Source organism: Lontra canadensis, unplaced genomic scaffold, assembly GCF_010015895.1.
Source record: "Lontra canadensis isolate GAN:19392208 unplaced genomic scaffold, GSC_riverotter_1.0 scaffold99, whole genome shotgun sequence".
Taxonomy (NCBI): domain Eukaryota; kingdom Metazoa; phylum Chordata; class Mammalia; order Carnivora; family Mustelidae; genus Lontra; species Lontra canadensis.
The window spans coordinates 801689-818018 of record NW_022631093.1 but is presented as its reverse complement, the minus strand read 5'-3'; the positions used below and the strand labels follow the sequence as shown (position 1 = coordinate 818018).

Sequence of the window (16330 nt, the reverse complement as noted above, 5' to 3'; positions counted from 1 at the left end):
GGCTAGAGGGGGTGCCTGGTGACTCAGTCTGTTACACTGACAACCCTTGATTTCAGCTTAGGTCTTGATCTCTGGGTAGTGAGATTGAACCTCTCCCCTCCCTTCGGCCCCACCCTCAGCTGAGTATTTTTTTTCATCCCTCTCCCTCTGCCCCTCCCCTTGCTCAGGTGCTCCCCTGCACATTTTCTCTAAAATAAATAATTCTTAAAACAAAACAAAAAAACATTCTGCTGGTAAATAAAGGTCTGGGATACAAATCGCTATGCCCGACCTAGTCTTACCCTCTGCACATCCTGCTCACTCACCTTACCCTACTCTTTGGTTTTGCTGGTCAAGCAGACAGAAATGTTATTTAAGTACATTTTAATTTAGGACCTTGTAAACTTCAAGAAAAATCTCAACATTTCCCTCATCGCATAATCGTTGTTTGCCTTCCCTATGTCACAGCCTTTCAGGTTAATTTTCAGGTAAAATTTCTTTTTAGTAGGAATGAACGATTTGAAGCAAAAGATGTTAAAGAGTTTTTTCCTCCTCTGTGATTTATGTCATTTTAAAAAATATTGCAAGTCATCAGACTAGCAAGATAATAGTTACCTTCTTAAATTATAACTCATTAGATTTGCAGATGAATGTTTAACATAACCAAGCAGTTAAACCAAACATACTCGGTACTGTCTTTTATATAGGAAACAATAGATGATCTTGTGACATTGCATGATAGTGCCCTCTAATTTTTTAATCATCCAAAACATACTTATTTTCATTTCCAGCTTAGAATCATTGCCCAATTTCCTGATATTGTTATAATTTCAGGCTAACTAGGGTCCTGTATTCAGTTAACCAAAACCCTGTATCTGCCAATACTTGAAAATAAAGTTCTCACAGGGCCAAAATCAGTTCAATACTGGAGCTTCTCTTCTTTTAGATAAATCTGTATGGTTCTTTCAGCTGTTCCATAAATGAGGTAGTAATTTTGGTTATTCTAGGAATATGTCCTGGTTTGTTAACATCTCAAAAGTGTCAGATCAGAACTAAACAAGAATTCCAATTTATTCCTCAAATAAGTTCATGGAGCTATAAGTAGGCAGAATAAAGGCCTCCAAAGATGTCCCTGTTTAAATCCTAGGAATTTTTGAATATGTTACCTTATACGACAAAAAGGACTTTGCAGATGTGATTAAATTAAGGCTTTTGAGATGGGAAAATTTTGAGATGGATTGTCTGGTGGGTCCAATGTAATCACAAGGATCCATATAAGTGGAAGAAGGAAGCAGAGTCAGGGAGAGGTTTGAAGATGCCCTGCTGCTTGTTCTGAAGATAGAGGAAGGGGCCTCAACCCAAGAAATGCAGGTAGCTTCTAGAAGGTAAGTCAAGGGAAATGTTCTTCCCTAGAGCCTCTAGAAGGAATGCAGCCCTATTAACACATGATTTCAGCCCACTGAAATTCAGACTTCTGACTTCCAGAACATTACCTGTTTGTGGTCCCTTCCATCTTAAAAGCCAACAGTAGAGGATCTTCAATCTTTGACTGTTACCTCTCCTTCCATCATCATATCTCCTCCTTCTTCTGCGTCCCTCTTTCACTTATAAGGCCTCCATGACTATATTTGCCCTATCTGGACAATCCAGGAATCTCACCCATCAGAAGATCCTTAATTTAATGACATCTGGAAATCCCTTTTACCATGTAAAGTAACATAATCATAGGCTCCAGAGATTAGGACATGGGCATCTTCTGCCTACCATATCCAGTTTAGTTGAAGCTGGTCAATAAGGTTGAAATGAAAGGAAATGCAGTAGGAGAAGCAGCCATGGGCCTGATCATGAAAAACCCTAGAGTCCAAGGTAAGGATTAATTTTGTGATGAAATGTCTTACCAGCAGTAGAGTGAGATCATAATTTATATTTTGTAAAAATCACTTTGTGTGCTGAATGGCAAGTTGACTACAATGGAAGCAGAACTTAACTAGGAGGCTTTCAAAGTACTCCAGGCAAAATATGACAGTGGCTTGGATTAGGGTGGTGTAGTAGAAGAGGTGAAAAAATGATTGGATTCATGATCTGTATTGCCAAGAATAAGAGAGAAGAGTTAGGATGATTTCATGGCTTTTGACTTGTGCAACTTGGTGAATGGTATTATGGTAGATGTAGAATGCTGCAGCACTAGGATTCCCCAAATGTTAAGAGTTGACCACAATTACTTTATCCTTTTCCATCTCTCTATACATGAACTTTTTCTTTGTATTTCTTTACTGTTTGAAAATGAGATGCTGACATGATACTCACTCCCATACTCCTAAATACTTCGGTTTTTTAAATTCTTAAAAAAAAAAAAAAAAGAGTCTTACATCAGTGGGCCTCAAAGTACGATTCCAGGGCAACCAGCAAATGCATCACTTGGAAACCTGTTAGAAACCTAAATTATAAGACCCCACCCCAGATAAACTAATTTTGATAATTTTGCTGTGGTTATCTGAGAAAATTAACACAAGTTTCAAAGCTACTATCTAATTGATAGGCATTATTTAGATTTTGCCAATTGTCCTAGTAATGTCTTTGACAGCAAGAGTAGCAAACGAGTCACTTTTGAGACTCAAGGGATCCACTATCAATAATTTTCATTGGCAGAGGACAGGACAAGACAAACTAGTAAACATTCTCATATAGGATAGTCCTGGAGCTAGAGTTAACATGTGGAAATTAAATGTTAGCTAGAGAAGAAGGCCAAGAATGGAACCCATTGAGAAGTCTGGAACTGGACGCTTACTGTGAAGGAGAAATAGCATTCAAAGCGGTATAGGAGACAAGACCACGAGAGCGAAAACTATTACTGAAAAGAGGAAATGGGGCCGCCTGAGTGGCTCATATCATGATCCCAGGGACCTGGATTCTAGCCCCGCATCGGGCTCCCTGCCCGGCGGGAAGCCTGATTCTCCCTCTCCCACTCCCCCTGCCTGTGTTCCCTCTCTTACTGTGTCTCTCTCTGTCAAATAAATAAAATCTTCAAGAAAAAAAGAAAAGAAAAAAGAAAGAAAGAAGGAAATGATCAACAATAGGAAATAATGCCAAGAGGTCTACTAAGATAAATGGAAATGTTCACAGAATTTTGTAAGTGGAGGTCCTTAACAACATTGACAAGAGGGAAATGAGTTAAAAAAAGATGAGAAAGTAGACACAGAATAAATAAAAGTTTTAAAAAGCAGCAAAGATATGAAGGGGTATGTCAAGGAAGGTGTTCTTCCTTTAAGGTGGGACATGTTACATTATGCTGATTACTTCCGAGAAGAAGTCTTAGTTGCCCAGTGGAGGGAGATTTACAAAGTCAGATTGCCTGGGTCCCTACCCTGGAGTCTGATTTAATGGATCAAGAGTTTGGCCAGGTTCAAGAGGATTTTTCAAAAGTTCCCCAAGTGATTTTAATGTGCAGTGAGAACCACTGCTAGAGGGTGAAAAACCCTGGTACAAGGAGGGCTTACATACTGTAATCAAGACCTTTTGCAGCTGAGAAATTGTTAGGGTGTCTCAGACAGCAAACACGACCAGCACTGCCCGGATTATCAAATCTTTTCAGTTACAGTATCTAATTATTCCCACAAGGTCCATAAAGCAAGTGAAGAAGGACGTATACAGTAACTCCACTCCCCAAGACACACTAAAGAAAGAAAGAGGGAAAAAAAAAAAAAAAAGACCTCGGCGTTGCTCAGTAGAGTCTCAATCAGGAACCTCTCTTCCACCCGGTCTCCTCAGCGGTTCTTGGAAGCTCCCGCGCGCGCTCTCCGCTATGAGCGCAGATAGCCAGTGCGCACGCGCAAGGCCAGCCCGGACGCCCGAGCAGCGGTCCCCGCGCAGGCTTGGCTGTGCACGCCCGCCCTCTGCCCGCTGTCCCGGCTCCTCCCTCCTCTCGAGCTTCTGCCCGGGGCGGCAGCGCGGGAGGGAGGCCGAGATGGCAGATGAGATCGCCAAGGCTCAGGCCGCGCGGCCTGGTGGCGACACAATCTTCGGGAAGATCATTCGCAAGGAAATCCCAGCCAAAATCATTTTTGAGGATGACCAGGTAGACACGGGACGTGGCCTCCCTGGAGGGCTGAGGCAAAGGCAGTCTCCCTTGAACACGCGGCTTTCCCGCGGCCGAAAGGGAAAGGATCGGTCGGCGACGCGAAGGGAAGGGACTCGGCTGCCCCGCGGGGCCTCTGCCGCGGGCCCCCAGCCAGCGGGCAGGGCCGCGGCCGTTCCGAGGCCGCCTGCCGGCGCGTGCCGGCGCTCCGGTTACGCGTTATCAGCCCGGGGCGCGGGTCAGGCCGCCGGGCGCCTGCGGGGCCAACACTGCGGGGTCCAGGCGCGTGTGGGGGACGCGCTGGCTGCTCGGCGTGGGCGCCCCCCGGCTCCGCGTCTGACTCGGACCTCGCCCGTGTCAGGAATCTTACAATCTCGCCACCGCTCTGCCTGACAGGGAGAAATCCGATCGCGCCCTGACTGGGGCCCAATCTCCGCGATCTCCCGCGCACAGCCTACCCGCCAGGGCTTTCCCGGACGCCAGTCCGCTCCACTTTGTGTGAGACGGACGGGGGCCCGCAGCTTTGGAGGTGACGGGGGTGGGGGGGCGTGCGGACGCGCTGGGCCAAAGGTCCGCCTCCGCCCGGGCCTGCTAGTCAGCCCCACCCCACACCCCCTCCTTTTCCGGCCGCGGACTCTGGCGGAGGGGGTGGATCACCTTTTGAAATTTGCTTTCTCTGGGCCCCGCCCGGTAGCAAAGTTTGCTTTCGTATTTGGCAGGAAGCAGTTTTAGGCCAAGGGACTAAGCACGTTTTTGTTGACTTCCTTGTAGGTGAAATTCTGTTCTAGGAGGGCCAAGGAGATGTGACATCTTGTGTAAAATACTTACTGAGCGAGTTGTATTTATGGGTTTGGACCTCAGATAAAGATGGGCAGGAGGTTGGGCGATTTAGACAAATGAACTGTTAAATAAATTTAAGAAATATGAAATATAAGGGAAACATTGTTTTTACTCTACTAATAGCATTCTTAGATTCAAAATGTTATCTGAGATTTAATTAGATTCCTTTAGGTGAATTTTGATGGCTTTGTTACTAGCAGAGAAGTTCTTTTGTTCTAGAAAGTGCGTATTTTTAAGTATTTTCACTTGATTTTTATAAATGACAATTGAAATTCTGATGTTTGAACCACCTAAGACCCAAGAGTATGACTGCATGAAGCAATCTAAGTGATACAACATTTTGTGTGGAATACTAAATAGAATTTGTCTTGAGACCGTTTAGCAGGGAAGGTCCTATATAAGCAGCCTCCACCTTCAGTAGAGAACAAGAGATAAAAATATATTCATGTGGTATGTAATTTGTCTAAATGCTTCTTATCTTCATTTCTACAAAAGAAGACAGGCAAACAGTTGAGTAAGATGGGAAGAAATAGGTATTAGTCAAAATATCAGACAAATACATAATTACAAAGCTGATTACTGCAGTAAAGGAAAAAACCGAGGAAACTGCACAATCAGCACTCCTAACGTAGGGAAGGTGGAGAGAGAAATCTGATTTCTTTCAGAAATCTTATATATGCTGGTTGCTGAGGAATCGATGTCAGGTTAAGTTAGACAGAAGTTGGGGTTGAGGGGAGAGAGGACCATTGCAGTAGAGGGAAGGGCCTTTGAAAAAAGCCTGGGAGTTTGGAGAGAGATGAAAGACACTGTGATTTGATCAGGAAGAGTTGTATGAGATCAAATTGAAAAGGTAGACAAGGATTAGCATGCTTAATTTCTATTTCACTTAAATGTCCGTACTTCAGAGTGGTTTGTCTGTGATCCCCCAGTCAAAATTGTTGTTTTTTTTTCTTTGAAAACCATTTATTTCACTCTTTACTTTTCCTTTGTAACATGTAGGTAAGATCTTACCTTAATTATACCTTTATTTGTTTAAGGTCAGCCTTCCCATTAGACTAAATTCCATGAAAATAGCCGTGGGATCACATGTATTGTGTACACTTCTGGTTTCCTAGCATCTACTACAGTGCCTCCCGTGGGGCTAGTGTGAAAGAATAAATTTAGCCTATAAGATGATACACTAAAACAGATTTTTTCCTCCCCTTTTCTCTAGTGTCTTGCTTTCCATGACATTTCCCCTCAAGCACCAACTCATTTTCTGGTGATACCCAAGAAACATATATCCCAGATTTCTGTAGCAGAAGATGATGATGAAAGTGTAAGTAAATTTACCAACACAATTTATTTTCCTGCCTTTTTTTTTTTAAATTTGGGAGACTAAATTTTGAGCAGAAAGTGAGGTCATATTTTCATTTACCTGAGGGAATTATTGAGGGAAAAAACCAGACAATCCTTTGGGAGTCAGTGCAATGTAGAAAGAGTTTGAGTTTTTCAAATTGAGATATAGTCGGCACATAACATGTTAGCTTTAGGTGTACAGCATAATGGTTTGATATATGTATATTATGAGATGATCACCATAGTCAAGTGAACATCCATCATCACCAATTCTTAAAATGGTTCCTAACAAGCAGTAGTTGGTGAGACTAATTTTTCCTCAGTAAAGAAACAGTACATCATACAGGGGATGATGTGTTTTTGTTTGTTTTGTTTTTGTTTTTGTTTTTTACATTAAAAAAAAAAAATTATTTGACAGAGGGAGAAAGAACAAGCAGGGGGAGTGGCAGGCAGAGGGAGAGGGAGAAGCAGGCTTTCCTGCAGAGCAGGGAGCCTAATGTGTGGCTCATTCCCAGGAGTCTGGGATCATGACCTGAGCGGAAGGCAGTCACTTAACTGAGCCACCCAGGGGCCCTGTTGTTTTCTATCAGTTTTTTTCTATTAATGCCATTAGAGAAAAGAAAAATCACTACTTGGTTTTGCCAGATGTCTAGGCCTCAGTTAAATATTTTCCTAATACTCCTTGTGGTATAATTGTTTATAAATACTGGCTCCTCTTCTTTAGGGGTATTTTAACACTTCCTGCCTTATTGATGTCAGGCCTGGTCATGTGACTTGATTTGGCCAGGAAGTGCAAGCAGGAGTGATACATCTTGTATAAAAACTATAAGAGATGAGCAACTGGTTTGTCAAGTTCTCTCTTTCCACTGCCACTCTGGTCATACACAAACTACTCCATCAGCCTGGGTTTCAAAGTGAAAAAGATGAAGAATTTAGAGCCTAATCAACTTGTGATGAGCATGTAGTAAGCACAAGAAGTGTATCTTTGTTATAAACCAGTATTTTAGGGTGGTTTGTTACCCCAGCTTAACCAAACTTATCCTGATTGATGTACTTTTCTAGTACAAGAAAGCAAGATACATCTTGCTTTATTAATAACATTTAAATCTTTTTTTTTTTTAAGATTTTATTTATTAATTGAGAATGAGAGAGCGAGAGAGCACGAGAGTGGGGAGGGGCAGATTCAGTCCTGGGATTCCTTTTTTTTTTTTTTTTTTTTAAAGATTTTATTTCTTTATTTAACAGAGAGATACATAGTGAGAGAAGGAACACAAGCAGGGGAAGTGGGAGAGGGAGAAGCAGGCTTCCCGCAGAGCAGGGAGCCCGATGCGGGGCTCCATCCCTGGACCCTGGATCATGACCTGAGCCAAAGGCAGATGCTTAATGACTGAGCTACCCAGGCGCCCTATTAAGAGCATTTAAATACCCACTTGGAAAATGATTTTAAATTGTTTTAATTGAGATTTATGTCTGATTTGTTTATTGGAATTAGTAATGAGTAAATACCTAATCTTAATGGTTTTTTAATTATAAATTGTGTTGTAATAGTATTAAGAGTTTCCAAATATTTGCCCAGAGGGATATGTTTCAACTTGATGGCCTTTTAATATTTCAACTTGGTAGTATGTTATTTAATGGCAAGAATTTGTAAACTGCCTGTGCTTAAGAAACTTTTTTTCTTTTCCAGCTTCTTGGACATTTAATGATTGTTGGCAAGAAATGTGCTGCTGATTTGGGCCTAAAGAAGGGTTATCGAATGGTGGTGAATGAAGGTTCAGATGGGGGACAGTCTGTCTATCATGTTCATCTCCATGTTCTTGGAGGTCGGCAGATGAATTGGCCTCCTGGTTAAGCTTGTTTTAGGGATGATTTTCCCTCCTCTAGGCAGTGGTCAATATTTCCCAGTTCTGTAGGTTAAACAATATACTTCCTTTTGCCTATGTATGGAGAGATTGAGGAAATAATTTTCAAAAGCCATACATAATAAAAGACAATGTTGCATGGTTTACAGCCTCTTTGACTCCTGTATTTGATTTATTTAAAAAATATACATATATATTTGTTGGAATGTATGAAGGTAGAGTTCATAATTTGGGAGGTTTTGGTTTTTCTCCTCAAGGAGGGCTAAACATATGTACATCGTTATAATCATGTTACTGGTTTCTGAATACAAATTACAAGATTTCACAAATTTAGCTTTGAAATACCATTTTAGGGTAAAATATTAGTCCGGGAGAAGATTTTCTAATCTAAATCTCTCATTTTTTAAGAACAAAGGAATATATGATGTGATTGATCCAGAAAGTGACAGGTTCGGGTCCAAAAGGAATAGTTTTTGTCTAGCCCATGTTTCACCTGGACTTTTGGGATAATTTGGAAGGGATGAGAGTAGATTTATCACAGAATCTTTGATGACCATGTGAAGCTATACATTGGTATTTCTTTTGTTATCTAAACTCTTGTCTGAATATTATAATCATAGTACTTAGAATTAATTTCCCAAATTGAAAACCTACTGTTTTTTTTGTGTTTTTAAGATTTTATTTATTTAGTTGACAGAGATCACAAGTAGGCAGAGAGGCAGGCAGAGAGAGGGGGGGAAACAGGTTGCCTGATGCAGGGCTCGATCTCAGGGCCCTGAGATCATGACCTGAGCCGAAGGCAGAGGCTTAACCCACTGAGCCACCCAGGCGCCAGAAAACCTACTGTTTTGAATGTGCATTGTACACTAGCAAAAATATTTAAGTTGTACGTGAATCTGGCTATGTGGCGTTGGGGGTGTGGAATCTAATGGTTTGAGTTCTCATGAAGACTGACCAAAGTTTTTTAGTGTTGCCATGCACCCTAGCCTTTCTGAGATGTTGTAGGGCAAGTAGTTTTGCCTTTTGGCTTTCCTTCATGTAGGCACTTTCTGTTCTCCAAAACCTAACTTGATACTTCTGTCTGCTTTACTTTCCTCTTTGATTCTCTTTGTGCTTATGGATTCCTTCCATTATTACTCTCTAAAAGACCACTTTAGTAAGGTTTGACACTAATTGAAAACTTTTTTCTACATTTTAAATTATATTATTGATTTTTAAATACTTGCTTGGGTGGATTAGGAAAATTGGCCATTTAGATCTTAAAAATAATTTTTTCCTAATTGTAATTTAAAAAAAAATTATTTTTAAGGTTTTATTTATTTATTTGACAGAGAGAGATCACAAGTAGATGGAGAGGCAGGCAGAGAGAGAGAGAGAGAGAGGGAAGCAGACTCCCTGCCAAGCAGAGAGCCAGATGCGGGACTCGATCCCAGGACCCCGAGATCATGACCTGAGCCAAAGGCAGCGGCTTAACCCACTGAGCCACCCAGGAGCCCCCTAATTGTCATTTTTTAAAAGGATTTTATTTCTTTATTTGAGAGAGAGAGAGCCTGCCAGCATGAGTCAGAGGGAGAGGGAGTAGTAGACTCCCCACTGAGCAGGGAGCCAGCCTGATATGGGGCTCCATCCCAGGATTCTGAGATCATGACCCAAGCTGAAGACTTAAGCAGCTGAGCCACCCAGGTGCCTCCCAGTTGTCATTTTTTAACATTTTTATAGTGTTTAAAATCTTTGTGTAGTTATGTATCAAGTTTTTAATTTATTTAATATTTTAAAAAGCCTTTCCCACCCCAGGAAGATTTTAAAAAATCATTATTTCTTCCCCCTTAATACTGTAATGGCTTTATGTACTTTTTAAAAAGTAAGCTCTAGGCCTAAGGTGGGGCTTGAATTCACAACCCTGAGATCAAGAGTCCCATGCTCCACTGACTGGGTCAGCCAGGCACCCTGACTTTTTTTTTCAATGGGGGAAGGTCTGGGGATGAGTTTGGGAAGGACTTGTGCCACTATAAAAAATGTAATGGTGAGAGAAGCATTTGTATTATCTGTAAGAGGATAGAGGCTGCCTTTTTAGGCACATTATCTTTCCCAGTGCCCATAAATCACACGACTGCTAAGTTGTCTCACTGGTTGTGTCTCTGACCTTTCTGCCTCAAACTGGGGCAGCTGTTGCCCACAAACTCATTTCTGTGGATAATTGTGGGTGCAACTTTTTTTCCAAGTTAAAGCTCCTTCCTCGTTGCACTCACTTACGGTGCTTTATTGTACAGGTTACATTTTTTTCTATTCACATTATGACATACAAAATAACAAGTAATTAAGTTTTAAAAAGCCCTTTTCTCAGGCCGTGGGTTTTAGTTAAATAGAATAAAAAGTGGTTAAGCCATTCTCAAGTAAGTACTGCAGGTATGCCAAGAGTTGATTTAGACTTTTCATATCAGTCCTTTTATTAGTTTGGAAAGCAAATTTTGAGAACGCCAGCAGATGACAGTAATTGCTTCTTGAACTGCTTTCTGTGATACACAGGATCGTTTAGTAAAGAGATTTGTACGCATATTGGCATACCTTGGAAATATTGCAGGTTCTCTACTAGACAATAAAGTGAATATCACAAAAGTCAAGTCAGATGACTTCTCTGGTGACCCAATATATATGAAAATTACGTTTAGAAAAAAAAGTTATGTTTATACTCTACTTGTAGTCTATTAAGTATAGAATAGCATCATGTATTAAAAAAAAAACAATGTACGGGGGCCTTGGGTGGCTCAGTTGGTTAAGCGACTGCCTTAGACTCAGGTCATGATCTCAGGGTCCTGGGATTGAGCCCCGCATTGGGCTCCCTGCTCAGTGGGGAGTCTGCGGCTCCCTCTGACCCCCTCTCCTCCCATGCTCTCTCTCACTCTTTCTCTCTCTTGAGTAAATAAATAAAATCTTAAAAAAAAAGTACGTACCTTGAAAAATACTTTATTTCTAAGAAAATACTTTATTTCTAAGAAAATGCTAACTATCACCTGAGCTTCCAGGGAGACTACCTTTGCTGACAGAGGGTCTTGCCTTGATGTTGACAGCTGCTGACTCAAGGTTAGGGTTGCTGTAGCAATTTCTTCAAATAAGACAACCATGAAATTTACTGCACTGATGGACTCTTCATTTCATGAATGATTTCTCAGTGGCATACGACAATGTTTGATAGCATTAGACCCACAGCAGAACTTCTTTCAGAATTGGATTCAGTTTTCTCAAAACCTGCCACTGATCAACTAAGTAATATTCTAAGTCTTTTGTTTTCATTTCAACAATCTTCACAGCATCTTCACCAGGCACAGATTCTGTCACAAGAAAGCACTTCGCTCACCCTTAAGATGCAACTCCTTATCCATTAAAATTTTATGAGATTGTAGCATTTTGGTGACATCTCAGGCTCCAGTTCTAAATTCTAGTTCTCCTGATATTTCCATCACATCTGCAGTTATTTATTCCACTGAACCTTTGAACACCTCACAGTTATCCGTGAGGGCTGGAAACAACTTCCAAACTTTTTTTTTTCTTTTTTTAAAGATTTTACTTATTTGAGAGAAAGAGAGCACGAGCTGGGGGAAAGAGAGGCAGAGGGACAGACACCCCACTAACCTGGGAGCTTGATATGAGACTCCCATCTCAGGACCCTGAGATCATGACCTGAGCCAAAGTCAGACGTTTAACCATCTGAGCCACCCAGGCACCTAAACTTCTTCCAAACTTCTGTTCATGTTGATATTTTGACCTCTTCCATGAATCATGAAGGTTCTTAATTGTATCTGGAGTGATGAATCCTTTCTAGAAAGTTTCCATTTTACTTTGCCCAGATCCATCAGATGAATCCTCTTTATGGCAGCTAGAGCTTTAGGAAATGTCTTTCTGTCTTTTCTTACATTTATTTATTTTGAAAGAGAAAAGTGGATGCACACACGGGGTTGGGGGTGGTCAGAGGGAGAGGGAAAGAATCCTAAGCCGGACCTGGGCTTCATCTCACGACTCTGAGATCATAACCTGAGCTGCAATCAAGAGTTGGACACTTAACTGACTGAGCCACCCAGGCACCTCAGGAAATGCATTTCTTAAAGAGTGAGACTTGAGGGGCGCCTGGGTGGCTCAGTGGTTAAAGCCTCTGCCTTCGGCTCGGGTCATGATCTCAGGGTCTTGGGATCGAGTCCCGCGTCGGGCTCTCTGCTCGGCAGGGAGCCTGCCTCCTCCTCCTGTCTCTCTCTGCCTGCCTCTCTGCCTACTTGTGATCTGTCTGTCCAAAAAAAAAAAAAAAAAGAGTGAGACTTGAAAGTCAAAATGACTCCTTGATCCATGGACTGCAGAATAGATCTTGTCTTAGCAGTCATGAAAACAATATTAATCTCATTGTACATCTCCATCAGAGCTCTCGGGTGACCAGGTACATTGTCAATGAGCAGTAATGTTTTTAAAGGACTTCCCTCCTACCCCACCCCTCCCAACTCAGCAGCAGATCTCAATAGTAGGCTTAAAATACTCAGTAAATATTACTGTAAACATGTTGTAAACAGATGTGTTGTCATCCAGGCTTTGTCCCATTTATAAAGCAAGTGCAGAGTAGATTTAGGATAATTCTTAATGGCCACACATTTCAAAATGGTAAATGAGCACTGGATCTACATGAAGATATCTATGAAGAACTTATCAAACTCAATACCAAAGAACAAATAATCCAGTCAAGAAATGGGCAGAAGACATGAACAGACAATTCTGCAAAGAAGACGTCCAGATGGCCAACAGACACATGAAAAAGTGCTCAGTATCAATCGGCATCAGGGAAATCAAAATCAAAACCACAGTGAAAATTAACAAGTCAGGAAATGACAGATGCTGGCGAGGATGTAGAGAAAGGGGAACCCTCCTACACCGTTGGTGGGAATGGAAGCTGGTGCAGCCACCCCAGAAAACAGTATACAAGTTCCTCAAAAAGTTGAAAATAGAGCTACCCTATGACCCAGCAACCTTACTACTGGGTATTTACTTTAAAGATACAAATGTAGTGATCCGAAGGGGCACGTGCACCCGAATGTTTATAGCAGCAATGTCCACAATAGCCAAACTATAGAAAGAGCCTAGATGTCCATCAACAAATGAATGGATAAAGAAGATATGGTATTATATATACAATGAAATACTATGCAGCCACCAAAACCCCGAAATCTTGCCATTTGCAACAACGTGGATGGAACTAGAGGGTATTATGCTTAGTGAAATAAGTCAATCAGAGAAAGACAATTATCATATGATCTCTCTGATATGAGGAATTTGAGAGGCAGGGCAGGGGGTCATGGTGGGGGAAGGGAGAGAAAATGAAACAAGATGGGACTGGGGAGGGAGACAAACCATAAGAGACTCAATCTCAGGAAACAAACTGAGGGCTGCTGGAGGGGAGGGGCTGGGGAGGGATAGGGTGGCTAGGTGATGGACGTTGGGGAGGGTATGTGCTATGGTGAGTGCTGTGAATTGTGTAAGACTGATGATTCACAGACCTGTACACCTGAAACAAATAATACATTATATGTTAATTTAAAAAAAATGAACTTTTCTTTTGTCTTTACAAGTTGGCTAATTAGTACAAGAGGCCTACCTGTCAACCTGCCTTGGCTTTTGACATGCCTTCCTCACCAAGCTTAATCATTCCTGTCTTCTGATTTAAAGCAAAAGACATGTGACTCTTCCTTTTACTTCAACACTTGGAGACCACTATAGGGCTATTAAGTAGCGTTTGCTCAGAGTATTGTATGTGTGATGGACACTTGTAATTATCGGTGTTCAGCACTTGAATGCTCTTCACATTTGAGGGATTCCTTGCCTCCCCAAAGAGAACCTGAAATGAACAGAAATCTAGTATTCTAGCTCCTCTGCCAGCTGGGATGTAGGCCCTTGAGTTAGGCTCTGCCAATCAGATACACTCATCTGGGATTTTGAATTTGAAACTAATGACACAAAGGAACAAGGACAGTGGAGACTTCTTTCTGGTGTCAGTGGCAGCAGCATCCAGTTGGCAGGCACAAGAGTGCCTGTGTTGCCAATCGTTGGATCCCGTATTGAATACCGGGGTGACAACAGTGCTCGCTGTGGTTCCTGTGTTCAGTGATGAGTAACAGTGTCTTACTAGACTAGCTCTCTGATTCTATTTTTGAGTGTGGTATCATCTGCATAGTTTCTTTTATTCCTACTATTTTCCCAGTTAATCTGTGACTAGCTACTAAATACTGTTTCAAGAAATGAACGGCTAGAGAAATTTTTTACTAGGAATGGTTATAGACAATAGATTCTCAGGGAAAGTGGGGTGGAGTGGTGGAGAGCTGAGATTAGTTGTTGGGCCTTGTTTGGGATGAAGGCAAGGTGAATCCAGTGAATATTAAGAAACTAGATTTTCAAAGCCCATGATAAATAGTAGCAAGGTAGCTAATTAAATCATTCCATAGATCACTTGTACTGATATGCCAATTGAAGGAAAGGCTTTGGGTTTCCAGCTGCTATAGCCATAGGGTAGTATGAAGGACAGGCAGAATTCAAGGGTAATGGAGGTGTTGTGATTATTTCTAATTGCTGAGCATCTTAAAAAATGGATGACAAAGTACGATTTCTTCTCTTTTTCTTAATTAAAAAATTTTTTTATTAACATACAATGTATTATTAGCCTCAGGAGTACAGGTCTGTGAATCATTAGGCTTACACACTTCACAGCACTTACCATATCACATACCCTCCCCAATGTCCATCACCCAACCGCCCTCTCCGTCCTCCCTCCCCCCCAGCAACCCTCAGTTTGTTTTGTGAGATTAAGAGTCTCTTATGGTTTGTCTCTTATTCCTAATTTTTTGACAAGCTAAGACTTATTTTTAAAGTTTTATAGAGAAAGAATGCATGTGTGGGGGAACAGAGAGGGGCAGAGGAAGAGAGAGAGAGTATTCATGCAGACTCCTCACTGAGCAGGGAGCCTGATATGAGGCTCCATCCCAGGACCCTGACATCATGACCCAAACTAAAACCAACAGTAAGACAGTCAATCTATTGAGCCACCCAGGCACCCCAAGCCAAGATTTCTAAATTATTAGCTCAAGTTATCTATTGAAACCCAAGGGCTTTCTATGACTGTCTTATACAATTTATGAGAGATTTATTTCTTCAAGATATAAGCTCTTGCAGCTGAAGAAGTGAAACAGTTGTAAGCCAAACAGCATTTGATTCTTAAGCTTTCCAAATTTTGTTACTTTAATTCATATCTTTGTCTAGCCTCTTTTGAGGAAGTTACAATATCAATAAGTGAAGAACGGTGTCTGAATACTTGGAATGAGCTATAATTGGACAATCTGGCTGACTCAGAGCATCCCAAATTCCCAACCTACTGAGCCTTTCTTGTCAGCTGAAGAAGCTTCTCCTCTTGTGTAAAATGTATTGGTTGCTTAAAGAAACTTCTCAATTATTTCTCTTATATACTGCAGGTATTTCTGTGCCTTACTCTTTAAAAAGAAAAGGAAACTCTCTTTCCTAAACTTCCAAGCGCCTCATGCATTTCTTTCTCTGCAATTATATCAGAAGATCCCAAAAGACCCTAAATGGTACATTTGGGACCATTCTGAGAACTGTAGAAAGAAAAACTGCCAGGCAAAATGAATACTTTCTACTACTGACAGGGATGGAGGAAGGCTAACAACACCCAAGAGTTAATAAGCTAAATATAAATTAAAAAGATAAAAAGTAGAGTCTAAAATCCCATGCAAAGAGAGCCAAGTGAAATCAACTATGTATAAATATTAAAAACATAAACACACACAAAATATAACCTTAATTAAGACTCAAGACAAAATATAACATTATTTAAGACTTAAGACAACACATGGACTCTAGATCCTAAACCAGATAAATTCTAAAGATAAGGACAATGGCAAAGAAATCTTGAATATTATCTCATGGGCTTGTTGTCTGTAGTATAATTTGTAACAATTTTTGTGTGCATCATAGGATAGAGCAAATGAGCAAAGATACTGGTGTGATTGGGAGTCAGAGTTTGCATTATGGAAGAAGGGAGATAAACATATGGAACAGGGCAAGGTGAGAAAGAACCTCAAAGTTGTGAAGTATCAGATACAGTGATAGAAAAAAAAAAGCTTAGTTTCATCCATCAGGCCTTGTGACAGTAATACAACATAATGCCCACCTTTTGGCCTCTAACTAGCATGTCTAA

At 41.1% G+C, this 16330-nt stretch overlaps 1 protein-coding gene across 1 annotated transcript; it reads left to right on the top strand.

Moving 5' to 3' along the window:
* Positions 1–3838: 3838 nt before the first annotated feature.
* Positions 3839–8245, top strand: HINT1 (histidine triad nucleotide binding protein 1). The gene is made up of 3 exons (XM_032837667.1): positions 3839–4054; positions 6108–6212; positions 7920–8245. Exons 1-3 carry the CDS (start codon positions 3944–3946, stop codon positions 8082–8084), a joined length of 381 nt encoding a protein of 126 aa, XP_032693558.1. The 5' UTR covers positions 3839–3943; the 3' UTR covers positions 8085–8245.
* The last annotated feature ends 8085 nt before the right edge of the window (positions 8246–16330 follow it).

Excerpts from the sequence above, each read along its gene's own strand:
- HINT1 (XM_032837667.1), top strand. The coding sequence starts at position 3,944 with ATGGCAGATGAGATCGCCAAGGCTCAGGCCGCGCGGCCTGGTGGCGAC. Across the intron at positions 4,055-6,107 it reads TCATTTTTGAGGATGACCAG|TGTCTTGCTTTCCATGACAT; the intron begins GTAGACACGGGA and ends CCTTTTCTCTAG. Across the intron at positions 6,213-7,919 it reads CAGAAGATGATGATGAAAGT|CTTCTTGGACATTTAATGAT; the intron begins GTAAGTAAATTT and ends TTTCTTTTCCAG.